Source organism: Panthera leo, chromosome B3 (genome assembly GCF_018350215.1).
Source record: "Panthera leo isolate Ple1 chromosome B3, P.leo_Ple1_pat1.1, whole genome shotgun sequence".
Classification (NCBI taxonomy): domain Eukaryota; kingdom Metazoa; phylum Chordata; class Mammalia; order Carnivora; family Felidae; genus Panthera; species Panthera leo.
Window position 1 is genome coordinate 28800523 of NC_056684.1, and position 25449 is coordinate 28825971.

A 25449-nucleotide genomic window follows, 5' to 3' on the forward strand; every position below is an offset into this window, starting at 1 on the left:
AACACTCTTCTCTGTAGTCTCCTTAATGTCCCACGAATAACAATTTTTTGTTTTGTTTTGTTTTTTAACTTTTTGGAACAGACATTTTTCTGAGCCCTGTGTGAGTACTGGACATCTCTAATCCTTTCAAGTAATTCTATACCTAACCTCAAGTATTTCCCTACTACATATGTGCTGATTAATATTCAGCTGAATACTTGAACTGGAGGTCTCTGGAATGTTCTCTATGCAGCTATCTTTTCCAGTACTCTGTTCACTGAATTATAGCCACCTCAACCTTTCTAGACTCTGAATTTCATCTTCTCAACTCAGGGAGTCTACCAAGCTCAGCCTGGGTTCCCCCTTTCTGTGCCACAGCCTGTAAACTATTTCAACGCAATAATCTGAAGCAATCATTAGCTTACTTCTGTTTCCCATCTCTTAGGGATCATGATCCTTTGTTTCCTGATGTCCAATGTCTTGAAAACCTGTGTTTCATGTATTATATCCATTTTTTTTTTTTACAGTTTCAAGTAGAAGGTAAATCCAGTCCTAGTACCTGCTACTCCATCTTAGCCAGAAGTAGAAGTCTCAAGAAACTTTTCAAACGTTAATTGGTCTATAAGTTTCCCAAAGTTTTGCCTATCCTTACACAGGTAAATATCCTTTTCTCTATATACCAGCTCACTTCAAATAACTTCTGCTGTGCCTGGGTGGCTTAGCCTGTTAAGCTTCCAACTTTGGCTCAGGTAATGATATCACAGTTCATAAGTTCAAGCCCCGCCCCTTGGTACCCTTGTCTCTCTACCCTTTCCCTGCATGCACTCTCTCTCTCTCTCTCTCTCAAAAATAAACAAATATTTAAAAAATTATTTCTGGAGAAACTAATCCCTTATATATGTGTAACACATTATAACACATTATAACACATTATAGCTAACAACATAATTTCACATACTGAGATAACATGGTTTTCTCTGGGGGACAAAAATGACCGGTGTCATGCTAATAAGAAATCCATTTTAATGTGAAAAAGAAATCCATCTTAATGTCAAAACTCATAGAAAAATTTTCTTGAGTCAACCTTTTTGGATAGATCCAAATCTCTACATGTAACAAAAACAATCTCATCCAGGCCTTTAAAACGAGCATTTTATTTTGAATTTACTCACTGTGGTGGGCACTGGTACTGCTTGTCTCTACCAGGTTGATATCATACTGGACTGAACTGGTCCTCTGAAGGTGGCCCTTCCTGACAGTAAAGAAGAAACACACAAATAAAAAGCAGGTAAGTGGAAAAGCAGAGGGAAGTTTAAACTTGAAAATTTGGAGGTCTATTTTCTTCTCCAGAACTACCTGAAACTGACAAGGCTGCCCTAAAACTGTGCCCCATTCATCCACCAAGTCAGGGAGTTCATTATGGGGACTTCAGATGCTGATGATGCACTTAGTTCTTTTCCTTTAAAATTGGAAAGCTATTATTAATGTAATGTTTTTGTAATGTTTTAATGTTTAGTGTAATGTTTTTGCCCTTTTAAAAGAGTTTTTCATTATTAGCTGAGACATTTGTGATATGGGGTGGCTTTACTCACTATTAATGACATTGAAAACCTCATTTTGTGCCTTTTTAAGGTTGTAGTTCATCCATCTTTTAGGTCATCTGGCCAATTAATATGGGTTATAATTGTATTCAGATGATCATGACAGTTTTTTTTAACTACTTTTAATATTAAACAAGATTTTGAAATGTACACTTGCTCTAATTTTTTTCAGTGTCAGTGCTTAGAGTATATATTAGTGAAAATGAATTCAAAACCATTTTACCACAGCAAAATGAAATGTGTCTTCTAAAAAACCCTGATTCCTCCTCATGAAACATTACTGATTCTAGGCTAGATTTCAGCATTAGTGAGGTATCATTTTGGACCTCATTCAAAGATCACACTAATTAGTTACTAAACTTCAAAAGACCCACATTTAAAGCAATTTCAACCACTAATGGACCCAAAAACTATTTTAGTAAACAGACTTGGTTTCATTCTTGAAAGCACCACTCTGACAAATACACTTCATTTGGTCAATATATATGAGCCCAAATCATAAGTGTAGCTTCTATAAGCAATAGCGACTCATTTTCAAATTAATTCTATTCTTGGCATCGTTAAGGCCATGACTCTGCTTATGTTCTCATTCAAAAATGGGAAATACACAATTTCAAACATATTGCAACCCTATCTGAAAAATTTGCAAGAATGCTCTTTTCTTTAAGAATGGTAAGGATGTGGGGTGCCTGGATGGCTGAGTCGTTAAGCATCCGATTTTGGCTCAGGTCACAATCTCACGTTCTATGGGTTCAAGCTCCTCATCAGGATCTGTGCTGACAGCTTGGAGCCTGGGGCCTCCTTCAGATTCTGTGTGTGTGTCTCTCTCTCTGCCCCTCCCCAGCTTGCTCTCTCTCTCTCTGTCTCTCTCTCGAAAGTAAATATTTAAAAAAAAGATTTTTCTCTTTTAATATACGAACTAGATAAAATACATTAGTTAATAACTTTATACCAACTTTGTGTTCTTATAATAATGGAATAATTCCAAGATCATAGTTTTTTAATACATTACTGAACTTGGTTTGCTAATTTTTAATCTTTTATATCTAGGTTAAATGAATAAGATTGGCTCATAATTTTCCTTTTTTTTTTTTAAGTAGGCTTCATGCCCAGTGCAGAGCCCAATGTGGGGCTTAAATTCACTACCTTGAGATCAAGACCTGAGCTAAGATCAAGAGGCAAATGCTTAATCAACTGAGGCACCCAGGCGTCCCTTGGCTCATAATTTTTTTGTTCATACTGTGATGGTTAATTTTAGGTATCAACCTGGCTGGGCCATGGCGCCCAGATATTTGGTCAAACATTATTCTGGATGTTTCTATAAGAGTGTTTTTTTTTTTAAATTAATTTTTAAATCTATGTATTTTGAGTAAAGCAGATTGCCTTCCATGACGGGGGTGGGCTTCATCTAATCAGTCTAAGGCCTTAAAAAGAACAAAGACTGACCTCTTTTGAGTAAGAAGAAATTGTGTCAGCAGATAGCCTTCAGAGTTGAACTGCAACACTCAGTATTCTCTGAGTCTCCAGTCTGCCAGGCCACTATGAAGACTATGGACATGCCAGCCTCCACAACTTAATGAGCCAATCCCTTAAAATAAATCTGTCTCTCTGCACATTCTATTGGTTATATTTGTATGGAGAATGCTAACACACACACTAGCTATTACAGGTTACACTCTTTCTCCCAGAATTCACAAATTGAAGCACTTATTCCCAATGTAACTACGTTTGGAGACAGAGCTTTTAGGGAGGTAATTAAGGTTAAATAGGGTTAGAACAGCATGTGGGAATGAGAGATATTGTAGCTATCTTTGGGAAAATACAATCTGATACAATGGGTTTCTATTGAATTTTTTTTATCTGAAGTAAAACATGAGATTGCTTAAATGATATATTTTAGAATAAAATATGTAATTATATGTTTTAAAAGAGCAGTCTCTCTCCAACTTTTAATTACTCTATGGTATAAAGTAATTCAGAAAGGAGGATTTTATGAAATATAATTTTACATATATATAAAACCTTTCCTAGAATATAAACTTCTTAAGCCCTTTTGTATCTCTTTTATTATTACCCGCAGCTCCATTTTCACAAGTATTACGAGAGCATAGTATTAAAAGTATTTCACAAGTATTACAGTGTGCACTTAATAAATAGTAGTAATGAGAGTTATAATACCAGATAACTCCTAAACTTATAAATTCTATATTTATTATTTTCACAAAATTCCAGAAAAAGGTGAAGACCAAAACTAATAAATGAAAGTAATCTCCACCACATTTTATTGCTTCATATGAATAATTTTTCCTTTTGTCTTATGAGTTACAATCTTCCCAAATTAATTGCCTCCTTATTTGTCTCTCTCCAAGCTGATTTAAGTCTCTACAATTAGGGAACATGTCTGTCTTGTTCACTATTGTATTCTTTTTTTTTTTTAATATAATGTATTGTCAAGTTAGCTAACATACAGTGTATACAGTTTGCTCTTGGTTTTCGAAGTAGATTCCCCACTATTGTATTCTTTATTCTTAGCACAATGCCTAGCACATAGTAGGCACTAAATGAAGAATTAATCCTAGATATTAACCACAGGCCTTAAATTCATATTTACAATGTTGCATAAGTTGTTTCCTTCCTTTCACATTCAAAATGTACTTTAAATAGACCTAGCCCTAATATTTAGGTGCTTTGGCATGATGACTTTAGTGAATGTGGGTCTACCTAATTAGTTTACAGAAATCAACGCTTGATGTCAGTAACAAAGAACAGAGACTATTTAAGATACTTTCAAAATGACTTATTAATTTAATAACAATATTAGAGAACTTTAAATAGAAATCACTATCTGTAAAAATATCTAGATCCAAAGGGCATATTAGTTATTTAGTAGAAAAACTACTTTATGCATTACTTTTTTCTTTTCAAAAGTATGTTTCTATTTTGGTTACCTGAAAAGGAGGTAGAGGGCTCCAATGATAAGAGTTCCTAGAAGAATAGTCAATGACACAAAAGCTGCAAACAGGTCACTTTTAGTTTGGATGCTGGAGCTTGGGAGAAAAACCTCTTCACAACGAGCTCCTGTATAATTTTCAATGCATCTACAGAATAAAATTTTAGATAAAGAACTGCATTCTCTGTTCCATTAACTAATATAGAAAACAAAAGGTTTCCAGCTGGTATGAAGAGTAAAGAAGACTAATTTTTCAGGTTGTGAATATGAAGTAGGCATGCTTTCTTATAATGTTCACAGAGCTACAGTTATAATAAAACACATTAGCATATGCAATCTAATCTTTCTAATCTTCCTTTTCTCGTTTTCTCAGTGCTTAGAAACTCCAGAGAAATTAAAACATATTAAGTCCTCTTATCTTCTAGATTTTCAATAATGTAATTATCTACACTTAAATTTATCTGAGATTTATTTTGTTACATCCAGTATAGATGTGGGTTTAAATGTACTTTTCTACAATATTGCTAACTGCTTATTCTCACCCTACTTATTAAATAATCATTCCCTTTCCTACTGCTTAATAGGGCCTCTGTTAACATGTCAAATCTATATAAAGAATATTTCTTTCTATTCTTCCATGTTCTACACATCTAATGTTCTACTACACTGCTTCAACATGGTTGCTTTATAATATGTTTTAATATCTGGTAGTTCTATTTCTTATAATTTCCTTTTCTAGAATATTTTTGATATTTTCACTTGCCAACCAAATATTTTATGGCAAATTTTTTTTTTTTATGTAGGCTCTATACTGAATGTGGGGCTTAAACTCACAACCCTGAGATCAAGAGTCACATGCTCTACCAACTAAACCAGCCAGGTACTTCTGCCAACCAAATATTTTGAAGGCAATTACTTTCAGCTCCTTAAAACTATACAGCAAAGGACTATAATCTTTGATATTATAAATCAGTTCCTTTTCCCCTATTAATATGTTCAAAGAATTATAAAACACAGAGATTGAGGGGCGCCTGTGTGGCTCAGTCCATTAAGCATCTGACTTCGGCTCAGGTCATGATCTCACTGTTCATGGGTTCAAGCCCCGCATCGGACTCTGTGCTGACAGCTCAGAGCCTGGAGCCTGCTTCAGATTCTGTGTCTCCCTCTCTCTTTGCCCTTTCCCTACTCTCCTCTATCTCTCTTTCAAAAATAAGTAATAAAAACATTTAAAAAATTTTTTTAACTTTAAAAAAAACACAGAGATTGATATGGATTAATAAGAATGACACTGTTTGGCACCAAATCAATTTCATCATTTTGTAGTTTCAGTTAAAATAAATAATGGTATACATTGTTTTATAAACCTAAGAAGTTATGGAGTAAATTTCACTTAGCAATAATTCAGTGTAAAAAAGTATATGTATATGAGTGTATGTATGCATGGGCATGTACATGTATAAAAAATTGTGTATATGTGTACATTATATATGTGTGTGTGTGTGTGTGTGTGTGTGTGTGTGTATTTTTCTTCTTTAAGCTGGTATTACCAAAACTAGAAATGTTGATCTATCTCCTTTCTCCCACCTTAGTGAACTAATTACTAACAAAGTTTTGATAACTAATGTGATACACTAATTATATACATAGATATAAGAAAAGATCAAGATATAGTACAAGATATATCAATCTTACTTAAATGAGATATCTTACTTAAATATGAAAGATGGTTTATTAATCCCAAACCCTACCCACTGTGAGGCGGTAGCATTATTGGTTATAGAGCATCAGTTTGAGCAAAAAAGCAGTCTCAATTCTCTCAAACTACTGTAAAGATGGAGCTGAGACACAGGAAAAAAAAGTAAGGAAATAACATGAGTGGAAAACTGAAGTGGCAATAAAATTATTTGGGGAAAACACAATTATCTAATAAAATAGAAAATACTTCTTTTTCCATAGACTGATAAATAAATGTGAAGAGAAAAAAAATTAATGAAAATAACTTCTTTCTCCTATAACTCCACATCCCACTCCTCAAAGGGGAATAAACAGACACACACACACACACACACACACACACACACACACACACACACAGTATACCTGGAATGTCAACATAGCAACTGTCATAAAAACTGGTACATATATCATCACAAAATAACCAAAGGAAAGGGGCATTCCACACAGTAAAAAAACAAAAACAAAAACTAGGTTCTTTTTTTTTTTTTCCCAAAAACTAGGTTCTAAATTCAGTTGGCCAAAGTATCTCTAAAATGACAAAAAAAAAAAAAAAAAAAAAAAAAAAAAAAAAAAAAGAGGAAAAACTCCTCTAGCTTCTTTAATTTTTAAAATTAGAATTCTAAATTTAGAATTAGAAGATAAATAATTATTTGTGACTTCTGAAGGTTTTTAAGGAAAAGGCTTAGCTACTGAAAGAAAGTTGGTGTTATAGCTTTATTTATTTATTTTTTAATGAAATTTATTGTCAAATTGGTTTCCATACAACACCCAGTGCTCATCCTAAAAGGTGTCCTCCTCAATACCCATCACCCACCCTCCCCACCCTCCCACCCAGTGTCGTAGCTTTAAAATAAGTTTAGAAATAATGTGCAAATGGGGCTCAGTTTCTACTCTAGAAAAGATAATTAGAACCCTAAAGAAATAAATCCAGAAATGAGACAGCATAATTCTTCTTCATAAGTAGGATTTCTTAAAAGCCTATAAATTCATTACTCAAATTTCTTAATTCTGCTCAAGTTTAGGTAAGATTGAACTTGAAGGAAGATGACAAACTAGGTGATGGAACTAACTAAAAATGTTTTACCTGGACGATAAAAACTTTGAGTTGAAAGGAGTCAGGGGAATGGTATAATAGACATTTAGTTGTCAGATCAGGTGATAAACAAACAAAAAGGAATATAAAGGAAATCAACACTAGAGTGTTGTTCTGTGGTGTTACAGCAGGGCAAAGCAAACACATACACTTGTGGGAAAGTAAAAACATGTTGCTATCTTTAAATAAAGCAAGGTCAAGAAAAAAAATCCTGTTATTTTTTAACTAGTCAAATTAGAATTTAGAGAAAGGCAAAGAGAAATTTAAATATTATGTTGAAGAAGTAGGAATGATTAACCTAAAAATTAATTTTAAATTTTTAGATATTTATCATACAAAAAAGTAAACACAGCTTACCAATGAGTGTGTATATGGATTATGCTTTTCTTCTTAAGATTTTTTTAGTTTTTTAAGTAATCTCTGCACCCAACATAGAGATCAAACTCCTGACCCCAAGATCAAGAGCTGCATGCTCTACCAACTGAGCCAACTGAACCAGCAAGGCACACCTGGATTCCACTTTTAAAGCTCAAGCTCATTTATAAAAATGTTACAACCTCAGTTACAACATAAAAGTGAAATTTCAGGCAGACAGTTAACCAATTATTTTATGGGTAAAGAGGGTGAATTAAGAAGATCTAGCCAGACAACTGGTAGTACTAGTTGAAGCAAGACAGAAAGGTAAGGTATTGCACCAGCATTTTACACAGAACTGAGTACACAGAACTAAGTAGCCTTCAGTCTTTATGCAACTATATTGCTAAATTATTTCTGGACCTCATTTCTGCACAGACTGCCAAGTAGCAAACAGTTGTGACATCTAGTGTCTACCTAGTGAGGGAGATCATGTACATTCTCCTGGAACTGAAAGATGAAACCTGGAATAGATACAACTCCCAAGCCCCAAATCCGGTCATGATTTGGTTTTCTGGCTGAATACCGCCAATAATCTTTCCCTAAAACCAGAGGCTATGTATGGTACATTGCACATGAAATAAATTCATTACATTATACAGCACTTAAAGTAAGTTGTTACACATTAGAGACCTTTGCCATAATAAAAGAACCAAGTTTTTAATCATGTAAACAAATATAGTGCATTTAGCTTCAAGAAAGAGTATTCAACTATGAGCTAGAAAAAACTAATTTCTTGAACCCACACTTGTGCTTGTTGGCTGTGTGACCTTGTACAAGTCACTTAAACTCTCTTAAGACTCCGTAAAATCAAAATAACAACACCTGCTTTAGCTATTTCATAGGGCTATTGTCAGAATCAAACAATGTCTAAAAGTGCTTTGAGTGTTGAAACACACTATACAAATGGAACTGAAATTAGTGACTTTATAAAGACCATGTTTACATCTCATATTGGACTATAGGGAATATAATGCCTAAGAAAAATTATAGCCAGAAAAGGTTAAAAGCATGACAACCAATAAATGCTACTGTTTACTATTAGTAGTAGTAGTAAATATTTCTCAGAAACAAGTTTGTATTATAGAATAGCTCACTAACCAAGTGGAGACTCAATGTCAATATCACTTTACTTGGAATAATCTATTCTGGAAAGCAAAAGTACAATATTGGCACATGCCAAAATTGAATTACATTGACCAATACGCTGTAGCATAATAAAAGTTCAACTTGAAATCCATGAAAAATAGTTAAAACAAAACAAAATAAAACCATTAGAGTGTTCAAGAAATATGAACTGACAACATGAGCTTGAACCCTTTTAGTAGTCCAGGACATAAAACAATACACAAACACGCCAACATCCTATGAAACTCCTACTGGATTTTTGGAAGCAAGAACTCAATTAGGGAAGAGTAATTCATGAACTTTTCCTCTTTTATTAACTAGTGCCATAAAGGTAACTTCATTAAGTATTTACTAGATTCTTAACACTACAGATACTTAGCTAATTAATATTCAATCCTGCAAAAATTTTGTTTAATGTTATATTTATATGATTACTAGCACCACAAAAAAACAAATAATTACTACACTGCATATGTGTAAGTATAATCTAAGCTTAGTTAAAAGCAAAATCTATTAGACTCTTTCAAGATTGACTATTAACCAGATAATTCATATGCTGAAATGGACTACCAATTAAATCTGAATATAAATGGATAAAACATTGCATAACGAAGAATTCACATTTGTCATTTTGTAGGGCATTGTTATAGTTTTATTGTGAAAAGTTCTACTTTTTTAGCTTAAACAAATCACTGATATATTGAAGTATTTTATTTACTAAAACAAGTTAAGGCACAATGAATGAAGGAAGCATGTGAACAAATGGTGAGCTTATAAACTGGGAACAGCTGGAATGAGTTATGCTCATAAATCACCGGACACTCAATTCAACCACAGTTCTAAGTGGACAATATTCATGCTGACATCTTACCTTCCCAGGCTTCAGGTCTCAACAACCTTCTAATGCAGGGAAAATCACATGCCCCAACTTGGAATAAGACAAAGAGAAGCCAGCATCAGTTCACTTCCTGACAAAAGAAGTTAAGTATTAGAGCTAGGCAAAAGTCACAATTGTCACTTTGCATGGTATTCCTACACTGAAAATGAAACCTTACTGATGAGAAATGGGAATATTTTTCAGTTGTCTTCTAATGGAAATGGTGGATAATAAAGACACTAAAAGGGTGAGGGAAATTCATAAGCAAATGCATAATCTGATACAACTTCATTATGCAACAAATAAGAAAATGAAGGAGCTTTAAAGATATATATTGTCTTTCATTGGCACTGTGCTTCCTAGAACAGCAATAAGCTAACCCAAGTTAGCTCTGAAGAATCATTTCTACTCTTGGACAAATGACACAAATCACTAAGACAAACTCAGAAGATAAGGAGACCTAAGAGAGAAGGAATGCTTCCACTGTTTCATAACCATATCCCACCATGTTTGATAAGCATAGTGTCTGATCTGGAAAAATGTGACGTTTCAAGATTTATCTTCTTATAAGTTTTGTTCTAAGCATGGTAAAATCAAGGAAGTTGTATCAATTGTTTCTGTTGAGTATTCTAATGAACACTATCAGAAATAAGATTATTACTGTGAAAAGTGCTAACAAAATGCATAACTAAACAGAGCAACTGTTTTATGCATTTGCAAATAAGCTTCAAAGGTGGCTATTTCCCTTTTGTAATGGTGTTTTAAAGATCAGTTTAAATTCTGACGTTTAATAAAGTGTATAGTACAGTGCCAAAAGTCAAATTAAAGAGGACTTTGTTGTGATTAATATCACAGTAGCATTTGAACTTTTTTCTTTGTACTATAACCCTCTACTAAATTTAGAGATGAAAAAAACAGAAGTCTTATCTATAAAGAGTGCCAAGACTCAGCCTATTTTAACCAAATGGCCTTCAGAAAACTTTAAAACTTTCTGTGGCTAATAAAACAACTCATAAAATCCAGATTTCTTCTGGTAACTGAGTTTAGTAAAACATATAGTGAGGCCCAGCAAAACTACTGATAGACACAAACAATATACATAATTAAATGAGGCAACATGCCAAATAAAGAAACACAATAAATGTCAGTTTTCTTACATTTTCCAATTCTAAGTGATCCTCAGTCTCAATTATTTTACTTTTGAATAAGTATCCTTTCATACATTACACGTTTGTACTCCTTAAACTGCCTCTCAAATAGAATTCAGCCTTTTATCACCTGACAAATGGTGATTCCACCTAACAGTGGGAATGCTACTGTTGCGGATAGAGGACAGAACTTGGCATCAGCCAAGGCAGCAGAGACCTTCCCTGGTCTGAGCTTGTGACTATGTAGTCAGATACTTCTTGGAATTCCCCTCTGGGAAAATCCCGGTGATCAGGCTCAGGGAATCAGAGCTTACTTAAGTCACTCTGGGTAATTATTCCGACAGATATCCCTTCGCCAATTTAAACCTTGTGTCTCAGAGCTCCACCTCCACACTGTGCAATGGTTGGCTCTGAGGTGATTACAAGATGCATGAAGGAAGGTGAGGCAGCAAGGAAAGTCCTCATCCAGCTAGTGAAGAAAGACAGGTGCAGACAAACCCATTTTCCCTAACCTTGCTCCAAGAACCTAGAAAGTTCTAGATGGGTGGTTGAAAGATTAGGGGCTGGCTAACCTTATGGCTAATTGGCCAAGAAAACAAGAGCTGGAAAGGGCTGCTGCCTGAACTGTTCTCTAGTGAAAGATTCTGAAAAAGACAAGAAAAAAAGACTACTAGGTACCCAGTCTTAATGTACCTCCTTGGGTTATCTGACTCTCCGGGGTGGTGCTTTTCACTGTATTTGAGTTACTTTACAACTTTGTAAACTCTTTAAAACTTATACTAATGTAAATTAAGTTTGTCCAATATAACAAAATAGATTGTCCTGTGGATATTAATCTGTATCTGTTTGTAAATTCACTTCAACACCTAAATGTGTGTGTTGTTTGAATTCTCCCTTCAGTCAGTTCTAACATTTCACTGGTTCCTTCATTGATTAATGAACTAAGTATATCTTTGATACACATTCATTTTATATTTGTATGAAACTCATTTTTCCTTTCATAAAAATTTATTTCAGGGCACCTGGGTGGCTCAGTTGGCTAACCGTCGAACTCTTGATTACAGCTCAAGTCATGATCTCACAGTTGGTGGGGTCTGAGATTGAGCGCCACATCTCCCCCTGCATCTCTGAGCTGACAGCGCAGAGCCTAATCTGGGATTCTCTCTCTCCCCGTCTCTCTGTCCCTCCCCCGTGTGTGCTCTCCCTCTAAATGTATGTATATTTTTTTAAACCAGTTTTGAAGGTCCTTCACTGAGACAGAGTCATGTGACAGAGCTAGATAAACAAAGTTGCCAGAAAAGTACACCCCCTGGGCACCTAAAGCCCAGACATGTCTTTTCCTGGCTCCCAGATGTGAACTCCAAGCAGGAATAGATCTTAAAATTTGCTGCTTCTGTGTCTTTAGTTTTTCCGCCTATTTACTAATTTTATGGTTGTGGTGGTGGTTCACTTACTACTGATAAGTTATTTCCCATTAGTAAGAATACTGATAAGTAATTTGGTTTTGGAGTTTGATAATCTGATGATCTCTGTAAACAGATGACAGACATCTATTCTCTATTAAAGATGACAGAGAATCTGGTTTGTTAGACTTTTATCAAAATTTTATTTTTCCATTTTTAAGTTCAAATCAATTAAAACTTTCATATGCACTGGGAAGGAGAATACTTTTTTGATATTTATGAGTAAAATTTCATGTTTCTGTTTACTCTTGACCTGTGCCAAAGTTATAGATCTAAAGATCTATAAGTTCTCTCCGTGTCTATGACTTTAAAAAGCCTTTACCAGGCAAGGGAATTAAAAGCAAAAATGAACTACTGGGACCTTATGAAGATAAAAAGCTTCTGTACAGCAAAGGAAACAATCAACAAAACTAAAAGGCAACCAATGGAATGGGAAAAGATATTTGCAAATGACTTATCGGACAAAGGGCTAGTATCCAAAATCTATAAAGAGCTCCCAAACTCCACACCGGAAAAACAAATAATCCAGTGAAGAAATGGGCAGAAAACATGCATAGACACTTCTCTAAAGAAGACATCCGGATGGCCAACAGGCACATGAAAAGATGCTCAACGTCGCTCCTCATCAGGGAAATACAAATCAAAACCACACTCAGATATCACCTCACACCAGTCAGGGTGGCCAAAATGAACAAATCAGGAGACTATAGATGCTGGAGAGGATGTGGAGAAACGGGAACTCTTTTGCACTGTTGGTGGGAATACAAACTGGTGCAGCCACTCTGGAAAACAGTGTGGAGCTTCCTCAAAAAATTAAAAATAGACCTACCCTATGACCCAGCAATAGCACTGCTAGGAATTTACCCAAGGGATACAGGAGTACTGGTGCATAGGGGCACTTGTACCCCAGTGTTTATAGCAGCACTCTCAACAATAGCCAAATTATGGAAAGAGCCTAAATGTTCATCAACTGATGAATGGATAAAGAAATTGTGGTTTATATACACAATGGAGTACTACGTGGCAATGAGAAAGAATGAAACATGGCCCTTTGTAGCAACATGGATGGAACTGGAGAGTGTGATGCTAAGTGAAATAAGCCATACAGAGAAAGACAGATACCATATGTTTTCACTCTTATGTGGATCCTGAGAAACTTAACAGAAACCCATGGGGGAGGGGAAGGAAAAAAAAAAAAATGAGGTTAGAGTGGAAGAGAGCCAAAGCATAAGAGACTCTTAAAAACTGAGAACAGGGGCGCCTGGGTGGCTCGGTCGGTTAAGCGTCCGACTTCAGCTCAGGTCACGATCTCACGGTCCGTGAGTTCAAGCCCCGCGTCGGGCTCTGGGCTGATGGCTCAGAGCCTGGAGCCTGCTTCCTATTCTGTGTCTCCCTCTCTCTCTGCCCCTCCCCCGTTCATGCTCTGTCTCTCTCTGTCTCAAAAATAAATAAACGTTAAAAAAAAAAAAACACTGAGAACAAACTGAGGGTTGATGGGGGGTGGGAGGGAGGGGAGGGTGGGTGATGGGTATTGAGGAGGGCACCTTTTGGGATGAGCACTGGGTGTTGTATGGAAACCAATATGACAATAAACTTCATATATTGAAAAAATAAAAAAATAAATAAAAAAATAAAAAGCCTTTACCTCTCATTCTATATGAAATGTCTTCCTATCTCCAGAAGATATTTAAAAAATTATACTACAGAGTCTCTTACAGTTCTGCTCAGATTGACTTAAAGAGAAAAATAAGCTTTTATATAAAATTCAGTATTCATAAAGTTCCCAGAATAGGAAGCTGAACTTCTAATGGTTTTAAAATGCTAAACTTGAGAAAACCGCCAGAGGATTAGCAGAAGGGAGTCTCCGGAGTCAAGCGCAGACTAGAGGCCCACGGAAGAGGGTAGGAAGGGCGGCCAGGCGGTGCGCGCTCCACGGACTGGCGGGAGGGAGCCGGGGCGGAGGGGCGGCTCGCCGGCCAAGCAGAGCCCCCGAGTCTGGCTGGCAAAAGCGGAGGGGCCGGACAGACTGTGTTCCGACAGCAAGCGCGACTTAGCGTCTGGGAGGTCATAAGTTAACAGCTCTGCTCGGAAAGCGGGAAGGCTGGAGGACAAAGGGATGGAGAGCTGCTGAGCCCCCGGACGGCAGAGCTCAGCTTGGCGGGGAACAAAGGCGCCAGCGCCATCTCCCCCGCCCATCCCCCAGCCAAAATCCCAAAGGGAACCAGTTCCTGCCAGGGAACTTGCTCGCTCCGCGCAAACACCCAACTCTGTGCTTCTGCGGAGCCAAACCTCCGGCAGCGGATCTGACTCCCTCCCGCTGCCACAGGGCTCCTCCTGAAGTGGATCACCTAAGGAGAAGCGAGCTAAGCCTGCCCCTCCAGCCCCCGTGCACCTTGCCTACCCACCCCAGCTAATACGCCAGATCCCCAGCAACACAAGCCTGGCAGTGTGCAAGTAGCCCAGACGGGACACGCCACCCCACAGTGAATCCCACCCCTAGGAGAGGGGAAGAGAAGGCACACACCAGTCTGACTGTGGCCCCAGCAGTGGGCTGGGGGCAGACATCGGGTCGGACTGCGGCCCCGCCCATTAACTCCAGTTATACACCACAGCACAGGGGAAGTGCCCTGCAGGTCCTCACCACACCAGGGACTCTCCAAAATGACCAAACGGAAGAATTCCCCTCAGAAGAATCTCCAGGAAATAACAACAGCTAATGAACTGATCAAAAAGGATTTAAATAATATAACAGAAAGTGAATTTAGAATAATAGTCATAAAATTAATCGCTGGGCTTGAAAACAGTATACAGGACAGCAGAGAATCTCTTGCCACAAAGATCGAGGGACTAAGGAACAGTCACGAGGAGCTGAAAAACGCTTTAAACGAAATGCAAAACAAAATGGAATCCACGATGGCTCGGCTTGAAGAGGCAGAGGAGAGAATAGGTGAACTAGAAGATAAAGTTATGGAGAAAGAGGAAGCTGAAAGAAAGAGAGATAAAAAAATCCAGGAGTATGAGGGGAAAATTAGAGAACTAAGTGATACACTAAAAAAAAATAATATACGCATAATTGGTATCCCAGAGGAGGAAGAGAGAGGGAAATGTGCTGAAGGGGTACTTGAACAAATTATAGCTGAGAACTTCCCTGAACTGGGGAAGGAAAAAGGCATTGAAATCCAAGAGGCACAGAGAACTCCCTTCAGACGTAACTTGAATCGATCTTCTGCACAACATATCATAGTGAAACTGGCAAAATACAAGGATAAAGAGAAAATTCTGAAAGCAGCAAGGGATAAACGTGCCCTCACATATAAAGGGAGACCTATAAGACTCGTGACTGATCTCTCCTTTGAAACTTGGCAGGCCAGAAAGGCTTGGCACGATATCTACAGTGTGCTAAACAGAAAAAATATGCAGCCGAGAATCCTTTATCCAGCAAGTCTGTCATTTAGAATAGAAGGAGAGATAAAGGTCTTCCCAAACAAACAAAAACTGAAGGAATTTGTCACCACTAAACCAGCCCTACAAGAGATCCTAAGGGGGATCCTGTGAGACAAAGTACCAGAGACATCACTACAAGCATAAAACATACAGATATCACAATGACTCTAAACCCATATCTTTCTATAATAACACTGAATGTAAATGGATTAAATGCGCCAACTAAAAGACATAGGGTATCAGAATGGATAAAAAAACAAGACCCATCTATTTGCTGTCTACAAGAGACTCATTTTAGATCTGAGGACACCTTTAGATTGAGAGTGAGGGGATGGAGAACTATTTATCATGCTCCTGGAAGCCAAAAGAAAGCTGGAGTAGCCATACTTATATCAAACTAGACTTTAAATTAAAGGCTGTAACAAGAGATGAAGAAGGGCATTATATAATAATCACAGGGTCTATCCACCAGGAAGAGCTAACTATTATAAATGTCTATGCGCCAAATACCCGAGCCCCCAGATATATAAAACAATTACTCATAAACATAAGCAACCTTATTGATAAGAATGTGATCATTGCAGGGGACTTTAACACCCCACTTACAGAAATGGATAGATCATCTAGACACAGGATCAATAAAGAAACAAGGGCCCTGAATGATACATTGGATCAGATGGACTCGACAGATATATTTAGAACTCTGCATCCCAAAGCAACAGAATATACTTTCTTCTCGAGTGCACATGGAACATTCTCCAAGATAGATCATATACTGGGTCACAAAACAGCCCTTCATAAGTTTACAAGAATTGAAATTATACCATGCATAATTTCAGACCACAATGCTATGAAGCTTGAAATCAACCACAGGAAAAAGTCTGGAAAACCTCCAAAAGCATGGAGGTTAAAGAACACCCTACTAACGAATGAGTGGGTCAACCAGGCAATTAGAGAAGAAATTAAAATATATATGGAAACAAACGAAAATGAAAATACAACAATCCAAACGCTTTGGGATGCAGCGAAGGCAGTCCTGAGAGGAAAATACATTGCAATCCAGGCTTATCTCAAGAAACAAGAAAAATCCCAAATACAAAATCTAACAGCACACCTAAAGGAAATAGAAGCAGAACAGCAAAGGCAGCCTAAACCCAGAAGAAGAAGAGAAATAATAAAGATCAGAGCAGAAATAAACAATATAGAATCTAAAAAAACTGTAGAGCAGATCAACGAAACCAAGAGTTGGTTTTTTGAAAAAATAAACAAAATTGACAAACCTCTAGCCAGGCTTCTCAAAAAGAAAAGGGAGATGACCCAAATAGATAAAATCATGAATGAAAATGGAATGATTACAACCAATCCCTCAGAGATACAAACAATTATCAGGGAATACTATGAAAAATTATATGCCAGCAAATTGGACAACCTGGAAGAAATGGACAAATTTCTAAACACCCACACTCTTCCAAAACTCAATCAGGAGGAAATAGAAAGCTTGAACAGACCCATAACCAGTGAAGAAATTGAATCGGTTATCAAAAATCTCCCAACAAATAAGAGTCCAGGACCAGATGGCTTCCCAGGGGAGTTCTACCAGACATTTAAAGCAGAGATAATACCGATCCTTCTCAAGCTATTCCAAGAAATAGAAAGGGAAGGAAAACTTCCAGACTCATTCTATGAAGCCAGTATTACTTTGATTCCTAAACCAGACAGAGACCCAGTAAAAAAAGAGAACTACAGGCCAATATCCCTGATGAATATGGATGCAAAAATTCTTAATAAGATACTAGCAAATCGAATTCAACAGCATATAAAAAGAATTATTCACCATGATCAAGTGGGATTCATTCCTGGGATGCAAGGCTGGTTCAACATTCGCAAATCGATCAACGTGATACATCACATTAACAAAAAAAAAGAGAAGAACCATATGATCCTGTCAATCGATGCAGAAAAGGCCTTTGACAAAATCCAGCACCCTTTCTTAATAAAAACCCTTGAGAAAGTCGGGATAGAAGGAACATACTTAAAGATCATAAAGGCCATTTATGAAAAGCCCACAGCTAACATCATCCTCAACGGGGAAAAACTGAGGGCTTTTTCCCTGAGATCAGGAACACGACAGGGATGCCCACTGTCACCGCTGTTGTTTAATATAGTGCTGGAAGTTCTAGCATCAGCAATCAGACAACAAAAGGAAATCAAAGGCATCAAAATTGGCAAAGATGAAGTCAAGCTTTCGCTTTTTGCAGATGACATGATATTATACATGGAAAATCCGATAGACTCCACCAAAAGTCTGCTAGAACTGATATATGAATTCAGCAAAGTTGCAGGATACAAAATCAATGTGCAGAAATCAGTTGCATTCTTATACACTAACAATGAAGCAACAGAAAGACAAATGAAGAAACTGATCCCATTCACAATTGCACCAAGAAGCATAAAATACCTAGGAATAAATCTAACCAAAGATGTAAAAGATCTGTATGCTGAAAACTATAGAAAGCTTATGAAGGTAATTGAAGAAGATAGAAAGAAATGGAAAGACATTCCCTGCTCATGGATTGGAAGAATAAATATTGTCAAAATGTCAATACTACCCAAAGCTATCTACACATTCAATGCAATCCCAATCAAAATTGCACCAGCATTCTTCTCGAAACTAGAACAAGCAATCCTAAAATTCATATGGAACCACAAAAGGCCCCGAATAGCCAAAGTAATTTTGAAGAAGAAGACCAAAGCAGGAGGCATCACAATCCCAGACTTTAGCCTCTACTACAAAGCTGTCATCATCAAGACAGCATGGTATTGGCATAAAAACAGACACATAGACCAATGGAATAGAATAGAAACCCCAGAACTAGACCCACAAACGTATGGCCAACTCATCTTTGACAAAGCAGGAAAGAACATCCAATGGAAAAAAGACAGTCTCTTTAACAAATGGTGCTGGGAGAACTGGACAGCAACATGCAGAAGGTTGAAACTAGACCACTTTCTCACACCAGTCACAAAAATAAACTCAAAATGGATAAAGGACCTGAATGTGAGACAGGAAACCATCAAAACCTTAGAGGAGAAAGCAGGAAAAGACCTCTCTGACCTCAGCCGTAGCAATCTCTTACTCGGCACATCCCCAAAGGCAAGGGAATTAAAAGCAAAAGTGAATTACTGGGACCTTATGAAGATAAAAAGCTTCTGCACAGCAAAGGAAACAACCCACAAAACTAAAAGGCAACCAACGGAATGGGAAAAGATATTTGCAAATGACACATCGGACAAAGGGCTAGTATCCAAAATCTATAAAGAGCTCATCAAACTCCACACCCGAAAAACAAATAACCCAGTGAAGAAATGGGCAGAAAACATGAATAGACACTTCTCTAAAGAAGACATCCGGATGGCCAACAGGCACATGAAAAGATGTTCAACGTCGCTCCTTATCAGGGAAATACAAATCAAAACCACACTCAGATACCACCTCACGCCAGTCAGAGTGGCCAAAATGAAGAAATCAGGAGACTATAGATGCTGGAGAGGATGTGGAGAAACAGGAACCCTCTTGCACTGTTGATGGGAATGCAAATTGGTGCAGCCGCTCTGGAAAGCAGTGTGGAGGTTCCTCAGAAAGTTAAAAATAGACCTACCCTATGACCCAGCAATAGCACTGCTAGGAATTTATCCAAGGGATACAGGAGTACTGATGCATAGGGGCACCTGTACCCCAATGTTTATAGCGGCACTCTCAACAATAGCCAAATTATGGAAAGAGCCTAAATGTCCATCAACTGATGAATGGATAAAGAAATTGTGGTTTATATACACAATGGAATACTACGTGGCAATGAGAAAAAATGAAATATGGCCTTTTGTAGCAACATGGATGGAACTGGAGCGTGTGATGCTAAGTGAAATAAGCCATACAGAGAAAGACAGATACCATATGGTTTCACTCTTATGTGGATCCTGAGAAACATAACAGAAACCCATGGGGGAGGGGAAGGAAAAAAAAAAAAAAAAAAAAAAAAGAGGTTAGAGTGGGAGAGAGCCAAAGCATAAGAGACTGTTAAAAACTGAGAACAAACTGAGGGTTGATGGGGGGTGGGAGGGAGGGCAGGGTGGGAGGGTGGGCAGGGTGGGTGATGGGTATTGAGGAGGGCACCTTTTGGGATGAGCACTGGGTGTTGTATGGAAACCAATTTGACAGTAAATTTCATATATTAAAAAATAAAAATAAAATAAAATAAAATAAAAAATAAAAAATAAAATAATACTAGCTACATACAAATCTTCAAAGATGTAAAATGATTACTCAGTTTTCTGCATTTCTTTAAAAAGTTTTAGATAGTCCCATGTAAATTTCTTAAGTGAAGAAAACCTGAACAATGTTCATGGAAATCTCAAACATGCTATATTTTCTTCCTATTGTGTTAATATTCACAGTTGAAGTTCAAAAACAATAGCGTGCTTTTATTCCAGGCTATAAACTACAATAAATTCTTATAACTACAATATAAGTCCATTAAAGAAATGTTGACACCTGAATACTAGCAGGACAGCTCAGCATAGCTATATTCAGGCACTAATAGCATTAATCTGTGCTTGTATCAGGAAAACTCTTTATATTATTCTTTTATCTCCAAATTGAATGGATCTGACCCCTATTTTTTTTCTGGAGTTGGGCCAACTCTCTCTATGCCTATAAAATACAAATATACATACCCACAATATAGCTTACTTAAAAAAATTTTTTTTAATGTTTATTTATTTTTAAGAGAGAGAGAGAGAGAGAGAGAGAGAGAGAGAGAGCACAAGTGGGGGAGGGGCAGAGAGAGAAGGAGACACAGAATCCAAAGTAGGCTCCAGGCTCCGAGTTGTCAGCACAGAGCCTGATGCAGGGCTAGAACTCACGAACCCACTAGATTATGACTATGAGCCGAAGTTGTACACTTAACCGATTGAGCCACCCAGGCACGCCATAGCTTACTTTTATATTTCCAAATAATTTATTATGTGGGAAATATGATTAACTGTTTTAATGAAGTTCCTTTGAATATGAAAGTTTAAAAGGTAAAAATATAAACATAATTTTATTTTTGTGCCATTTTGGAAATACCATTTATCAAGATCCAAATAGCTAAAACATACAGTGGTAAAAAGACAGTCTCTCCAACAAATGGTGCTTGGAAAACTGGACCACTCCATGCAAAGAATTAAACTGAACCATTTTCCTATACCAGACACAAAAATAAACTCAAAATGGATTAAAATTCAAGACCTGAAACCATAAAAATCCTGAAAGAAAACACAGGCAGTAATCTCGTACACATCAGCCTTCATAACAATGTAATGCCCCCGATTTCGAATCTGAGAGACCACCAAGGAGCCGATACCGATGCAAACGCACGAGGGTTTATTTGCAAGCTCAAGCTTGGGCCCAAGTATACCCCACACAGCAGAGCAGGGACTTGGACCCCTAGGTTAAGAGGCGTAGCAGTTTTATAGGGGCCAGTGGCCAATGAGATTGTAACACACACACAGAAAGTTGCATAGTCATGTCAGTCCACACGCAGGTGGCCAATTGAATTACAATTTACCCTATAGTAACTGTTTGAACTAGCCTATCACTCTGGTCAGAATTGGCGTGCAAGTTTGGCGGGCAAAAGGCGGGGTTTACATTCTTTGGCGGTTAGGGGTTCCGCATTCCTAAATGAGCCGGTTTCCAGTAAGGGTGTGCTCAGCGGCTTGACTAGGGTGGGGGAGTGTCTTAAGCAATAAGTAGGTCATGTGGGGGTTATACATGAGATGGTGGGTGTAGCACAAAATGGAGTTAGTCTTGCTCTGCTTGTCCAGGGGTAGGGGATTTTTGTTAAATTCCTTGGGTCCCGCAACAATTTTCTAGATATCACTCCTCAGGCAAGGGGGAAAAAAACAAACACAAGCTATTGGGACTACATCAAACTAAAAACTTTTGCACAGAGAATAAAATCAACAAAACAAAAAGGCAACACATTGAATGGGAAGAAGATATGTGCAAATGATATAAATACCTAAAATATAAAAAAAAATTCATACAGCTCAACACCAAACAAATAATCTAATTAGAAAATGGGCAGAGAACCTTAATAGACATTTTTTCCAAAGACATACAGGTGGTCAACAGACATGTGAAAAGATTCCCAAAATCACTAATCATCAGGGAATGTAAATCAAAACCACAATGAGATATCATCTCATACCTGTCAAAACAGCTAGTATTAAAAAGAAATTTAAAAAAAAGATAAGAAATAACAAATATTGGCAAAGATGTGGGGGTCTGTTGGTTGGAATGTAAATTGGTGAAGCCACTGTGAAAAACAGTATGGAGGTTCCTCAAAAAATTAAAAATAGAAATACCATATAATCTAGTAACTCCACTACTGGGTATTTACCCAAAGAAAACAAAAACAATAATTCAAAAAGATATATGCACATCTATGTTTAGTGCAGCATTGTTTACAATAGCCAAGATATGGAAGCAGCCCAAGTGTCCAAAGATAGAGGAATGGATAAGTAAGATGTGGTAGATCACTATGTTGTATACCTGAAACTAATACAGCATTATATGGCAATTATATTCAATAAAAATAAATGAACTTCAAAGTAGCTGAAATTCAAATTTGGTTTAAAAGTTTACACTGGGCCAGGAGTCAAGATGGTGAAAGGGCAGGACTACGCCGGCCGACTCCATCTTGTTCCGTGTCCTTCACCTTGACCACGCCTCCTCCCCTTGAGTAACCTCCCCGCTCACCTGCCTAACAGGACTCCGACCCTTCCCCAGCCAATCGGCTGAGGCCACAGCCATTACCTCACCAACTGCCCCTAGGCCCCAATAAAACCTTTGTCCTTTTGAAACTCGCTCTCTCTCCCTGGTATCTCACCGCTGCATCGGTGCAGGTAGGGGATTGAGCTCGAGCTAGCTCGAATAAAGGCTCTTTTGCTTTTACATCGGACTTGGCTCCCTGGTGGTCTTTGGGGATCACGAACTCTGGGCATAACAATGGCAGGGGTAGGGGTGAGATGGGAGCATAAGGCAAGCTGACAGGCTGCCGCAAACACCCCCTACCCACCCCCAGGTGGGATATGTGTGATATTCCTCAGGCACTCCTGGCTGCCCAAGAACAAAGAAAAGGGGAAAAACAAATGGCTAACTGATAGCGATCATAGTTCTGAAAGACTTGAGTCTCCATTTATTTACAAGTATTTTAGTAAACTACAAGAAAAAGGCAATTTTATCAATAGCCTAATCTTCAGAAACTTATAGACTCTGGGTCCTGGAGTCCCAACATCACCCCTCCACAGTGATTGTGGGAAACAAAGGCAGAAGGAAATGGCAGACAGAACTAAATTTCCTTATAACCTGCAGCCCATTGACAAATACTTGAGGCAGGCAGAGTAAAAGGTTTCCCCAGGACCTCCCTACAGTCCTAATGCTAATGCTTTGCTAGAGGGAAAACCACCTTAGCTTGACAATAGCTAGGCCTCCAGTATCCTGGGAGTGGGAGTCTTCTTCAGCATATGGAAACCTCACTGAAAACTTCCCCTGGACTTTACTTCCACCAACCCCATAGTATAAAACCAGTCTCTCCTCATGGTCCCAGGGCAGCTCTTTCTGCCCATGGGTCCTGTCCTGGTACTTCAATAAAATCACTTTTTGCACCAAAAACGTCTTAAAGAATTATTTCTTGGCTGTCAGCTGCGGATCCCACGAACCCCACTAAAACCTCATCAGGGGGACCCTGGGCTTTTCCAATACAGCTGTATTGAGGTCAGATCACTTGAACACCCAGGAAAGCCATCTACAGCTTGGCATGTGAAAGGTGCATGGAAGTAAATTAGGAGAGAGAAAAACGGAGGTGCTGTGGAGGGGAGGGAACCCTTTCCATGGAGAGACAAAAAGGAGAGAAAGTAAAGGGTTGAGAGAGAGCAGCCTCGGGTTCGCACAAGAGGACAACCTCTCTGGACCATGGACTGAGGAGCAAGAAGTACTTAGGGCCGAGTGTTGCAAGTTTTATTTTATTATTATTATTATTTTTGAAACAGCATTTGGAGCTCAAACTCTGAGGTTTTCAAAGTTCAAGACTTTCCCAAAATGGAGCTGTGGCACATGCTCCTGGGGAGGAGGAAGGTTGCCCCAGAGTGCATACTAAGGTGTAGGAGATGATCTCCAGGGTCCACTGTGAGAGAACATTCCCCTTCCTGGAATACTTTTGGAAGAGGGTATATCGTCTCCCCGAGGATTAAAGACCCTGTAGGGGCCAGCCAAAGGCCTTTCATTAGCAGGGGACAGAAGAGCACCCAGAGGGAATATAACCTTTGCTGCTTTTAGCAGTGCTACACCATAGATTCTGCACACCCTGCAGGCACAGGACTGTTTTTCAGGGACAGAGAGCCTCAGACACAGCCTGGAAAGGCTGTACTCCAGAGGAGGGGAGCAGATCTGCATGTTGTGTGGTCCTCTAAGACTTCAGGTTTTGAATCCCAGCCTCAGGCCAAAGAAAAAATGTAGGAGAATTATGATGCAGGGTAAACTGACTGCCCTTGCTATTCTGTGAGGGCTGCCAGAACAGCAGGGGTGTGAGATCCCAGTCCAGGGACAAGAGACTGGAGTGGCACCAATTTCACTCCAACACCAACATGGTGGGACATCAGAGAGCAACACAGAGGCCCCCAGTGGAGGAGGGCACTTATACCAAACTCGTCTCCCACCTACCCCCAACTCCACCACGTGCTGGGCAACTGCTTATTTACTGGGGCAAGACTGACTGACTCTGAGCCAATGCAGTGAGCCTCTCCTCCACAATACCAGCACAGAGAGCATCCCCCATGCACCAAATACACTGAAAATAAAGTGCTCCAAAATGACACCTGCAGTTCTTTCTCTTTTATCTTTTGGAATCAGGCTCATACATTCTTGTTTTTTTTGTTTGTTTGTTTTTTTTTTTTTTTCATTTCATATTCTCTCTCTCTCTCTCTTTTTGGATCAGGCTTTTTTTATTCTTTTCTGTTTCTTTTTTCTTTTCTTCTTTCTTCTTTCCTTTCTTTTTCTTTGGAATAGACTTACTGTTTTTTGATTCTCTGTTTCATATTATTTGTTCCTTTTCCTTTTCTCTTTGGGACCAGGTTTTCATTTTCCCCCTTTCTCCAGTCTTACTTGAACAAACAAATCAAAGCACACCTAGTTAAAGGTCCCAACACTCCCCCACTACAAGCAGGGAGGAGCTCTGCAGAGGACTGACCGTGGGAAAGAGGAGCCAAAATACAATAGCAGAGTGCACACAGCATACACCAGAAACACTTCCTGAAGGGCCAGGCCTTGGATAGTGTATGACCCTTTTTTAATATAGCAGTACTCCCAGGTACAGGAAACATAACGGGCTTTTAAAACACGCAAAAAACAGAAATTTAGCCAAAATGACAAGATGGAGGATTCTCCCCACAAAAAATTCTCCCAAAAAGAAGAAATGACAGCCAGAGACTTGCTCAAAATGGATATTAGCAATATATCTGAACAATAATTTAGAAAAAGCCATAAGACTACTATTTAGGCCTGAAAAAAAGCCT

At 38.2% G+C, this 25449-nt stretch overlaps 1 protein-coding gene across 1 annotated transcript in view; it reads right to left on the reverse strand.

Moving 5' to 3' along the window:
- The window catches only part of NRG4 (neuregulin 4), a 211700-nt gene that overhangs the window by 38430 nt on the left and 147821 nt on the right, over positions 1-25449 (reverse strand). Inside the window, exons 8-9 of the mRNA XM_042943093.1 lie at positions 4529-4678; positions 1152-1231 (exon numbers count right to left, since the gene is read on the reverse strand). Coding sequence (XP_042799027.1) covers positions 1152-1231; positions 4529-4678 — 230 coding nt within the window. The remainder of the gene's footprint in view (positions 1-1151; positions 1232-4528; positions 4679-25449) is intronic.